Below are 2,617 nucleotides of genomic sequence, written 5' to 3'. Positions count from 1 at the left end.
TCTGAAATATCCGCCCTGAGGCATTGGGGCTAATGTAGATTTTGCTGTCTGTGAAGAGGTGTGTGTATTCATTCAATTAGAAGCACCAAATACTTGAACAAATTTAAAAGCTAGTTTTAAAATTTCCAAATATGTCAAAATGGTTTATGAACAATTATTGCTGTGAACTTGCTAACCATTATTTAAGCAGGCTAAAGAATCAATCACAATATGAACTGAATTGCATGGGGGGAATAAACAATTATATTGAAGTCAAGTCTCTCTCAAGTGCTGTCTATTCTGAACTATAATCTCAAAGATGTATTTTCTCTAATGAGTACTATGTGAGAACATATACAAAGCAGACCTGATGAAATCTGGGAGGGTACAAAGACATAACATTATATGAAGCTCTATTTTTAACCATAAAATTGATCACTTGTCTGATTTTTATTTGTATTTCTCTGTATTTATATGTATTTGCATTTGTATTTTATTTGTATATATCACCAGGAATGTATCAAAATAGTATGATATTCGAGAGGTTATTATAGAATCTACATAAAGTGTGCTTCTCATATTTATACAAATATCTAGTATTTTTAATTTTTACTGTCCCCGAAATTGAAATCATGTTGAAACTAACCACCCAAGTGGTATAGCATTCAGTTCTGGTGCTAACACATTAGTCCTTTGCAACCTAAGTGTAAATTTGCTTAAAACGTTGTCGCAGTATTAAAGGCTGTGTTGAATACTGGTTAAAGAAATATCCCATTTTTAAACCATGGGTTTCCCATCTCCTTACCTTTGAACAGCAGCTACTCCTTTTTTTTCTAATTCATAGGCTATAGTTTTACTCACACAAGGGGGTGGCCCTCAATGATCCTCACATCAATATCCTTATTCAAAATTTAAAAAAAATCTATTTGTGATACTTTTTTAAACATTAATATTACTTTTCATTTACACTCCCTACACATAGGACCCTTTCTGCAAATAAATATAATCAAGCAAAACAAATGAACACCTTGGTAATGCAAACAAGTGTAGACTTCCTTGTTCTGATTAATCCTCTCAAGTCATGATTGGTCACTGCATTGATCATAGTTCTGAAATATTTTAATATTTTTTTACTTGATGTTATTGTGCTCATTATATACATTGTTCTCTTGGTTCCATTTACTTTTCTTTGCAGGTCTTAGATATAAGGGTCACCTGAAGGAGAAAGCTCTCTTGTTGAGAAGAAGTCTCAGGGCATTTTGCATATCCCGGTTCCTCAGACTATAGATGAAGGGATTGAGCATGGGATTCAGTATGGTATAGAAGATGGCAGCTAACATGTCTATGTTGTCCAGATGAGTGGAGGAGGGTAGAAAATACACCCCCATTATGGTACCATAGAAGATAGACACACTGCAGAGGTGGGAGCCGCAGGTGGAAAAGGCTTTATATTTGCCTCCAGTGGAGGGGATCCTCAGAATGGCTAAAATAATGTAAATGTAGGACACTATAATTAGAGCAAATGGGGCACCAACCAAAAATCCACCAACAATTAGAATCTCCATGTCATTGATGTAGGTATCAGAACAGGAGAGCTTGAGAAGGGCTGAAAGGTCACAGAAAAAATGAGGAATTATATTCTCTGCACAAAAAGACAACTGGTTGACTAAAAGGGTATGAAGCAAGGAGCAACTGTTAGTGATGATCCAGGATCCAGTCACAAGTAGTATACAGACTCTGGGGCTCATTACTATTGAGTAATGGAGTGGGTGGCAGATGGCTATGTATCGGTCATATGCCATCACACCCAAGAGGAAGTCATCTAGTCCAACAAATAAAGTGAAAAAGTACATTTGAGTCAGGCACTTCATGTAGGAGATGGTATGATCCTGGGTGATAATGTTCACTAACATTTTGGGGACCGTGGTAGAGATAAAACAAATGTCAGTGAAAGAGAGGTTGATGAGAAAAAAGTACATGGGACTATGGAGATGAACACTGGAACATATGGCTAGGATGATCAGTAGATTCCCAGATACTGTGATCAAGTATATCACCAGGAACAGTGGAAAGAGGAGTTGTTGTTGCTCAGGCCATTTGGAAAGCCCCATTAGGAGAAACTCTGATATACTGGTCAGGTTCCCTTTGTTCATGCTTTCAATAAAAATCATAGAAAAATAGAATGTTAGAGCTATAGTTAACCTTGTATCATTGAGTTTAATCACCTCTCTTTTTACAGATGAAGAAAATAAGAGTAAAAACAGGAAAGTTGTTTGCTCAAAGTTAGCATAGTTAATGGTAGAGGAAATTAGTTTTCCAGAATTCCAGTCCAGATCTCTTTTCACTATATTACTCTTTATGACAATATTATAAATTAAATAAGAACTTGAATCCATTAACACTCACCAAGTGGTACGATGGATAGAGCACTAGGAAGGCTCATCTTCATGAATTCAAATTTGAACTCATATTCTTATTAGCTGTGTAACTCTGGGTAAGTCATTGAACATTATTTACTTCAGTTCAACATCTGGAAAAAGAGCTGGTGAAGGAAATGGAAAAGTACTCCTGTCTTTTGCCAAGAAAACCTCAAAATGTGGTCATAGAATATGTGGTGCATCTGAATGACTCAACCACA

General features: G+C 36.0%; 1 protein-coding gene across 1 annotated transcript; it reads right to left on the bottom strand.

The window, feature by feature from the left end:
- Window positions 1-1,190: 1,190 nt before the first annotated feature.
- On the bottom strand, window positions 1,191-2,132 carry LOC141513682 (olfactory receptor 1f45-like). Its single transcript, XM_074223757.1, has one exon. It carries the CDS (start codon window positions 2,130-2,132, stop codon window positions 1,191-1,193), a length of 942 nt encoding a protein of 313 aa, XP_074079858.1.
- Between the last annotated feature and the right edge of the window lie 485 nt (window positions 2,133-2,617).

Source organism: Macrotis lagotis, chromosome 1 (genome assembly GCF_037893015.1).
Source record: "Macrotis lagotis isolate mMagLag1 chromosome 1, bilby.v1.9.chrom.fasta, whole genome shotgun sequence".
In the NCBI taxonomy this organism is placed as follows: domain Eukaryota; kingdom Metazoa; phylum Chordata; class Mammalia; order Peramelemorphia; family Peramelidae; genus Macrotis; species Macrotis lagotis.
Note: the sequence above shows the minus strand (reverse complement) of the source record. Positions and strands in the feature narration are given on the sequence as shown.

Bases quoted from the DNA above. Each gene is read 5' to 3' on its own strand.
- LOC141513682 (XM_074223757.1), bottom strand. From the start codon at position 2,132: ATGAACAAAGGGAACCTGACCAGTATATCAGAGTTTCTCCTAATGGGG.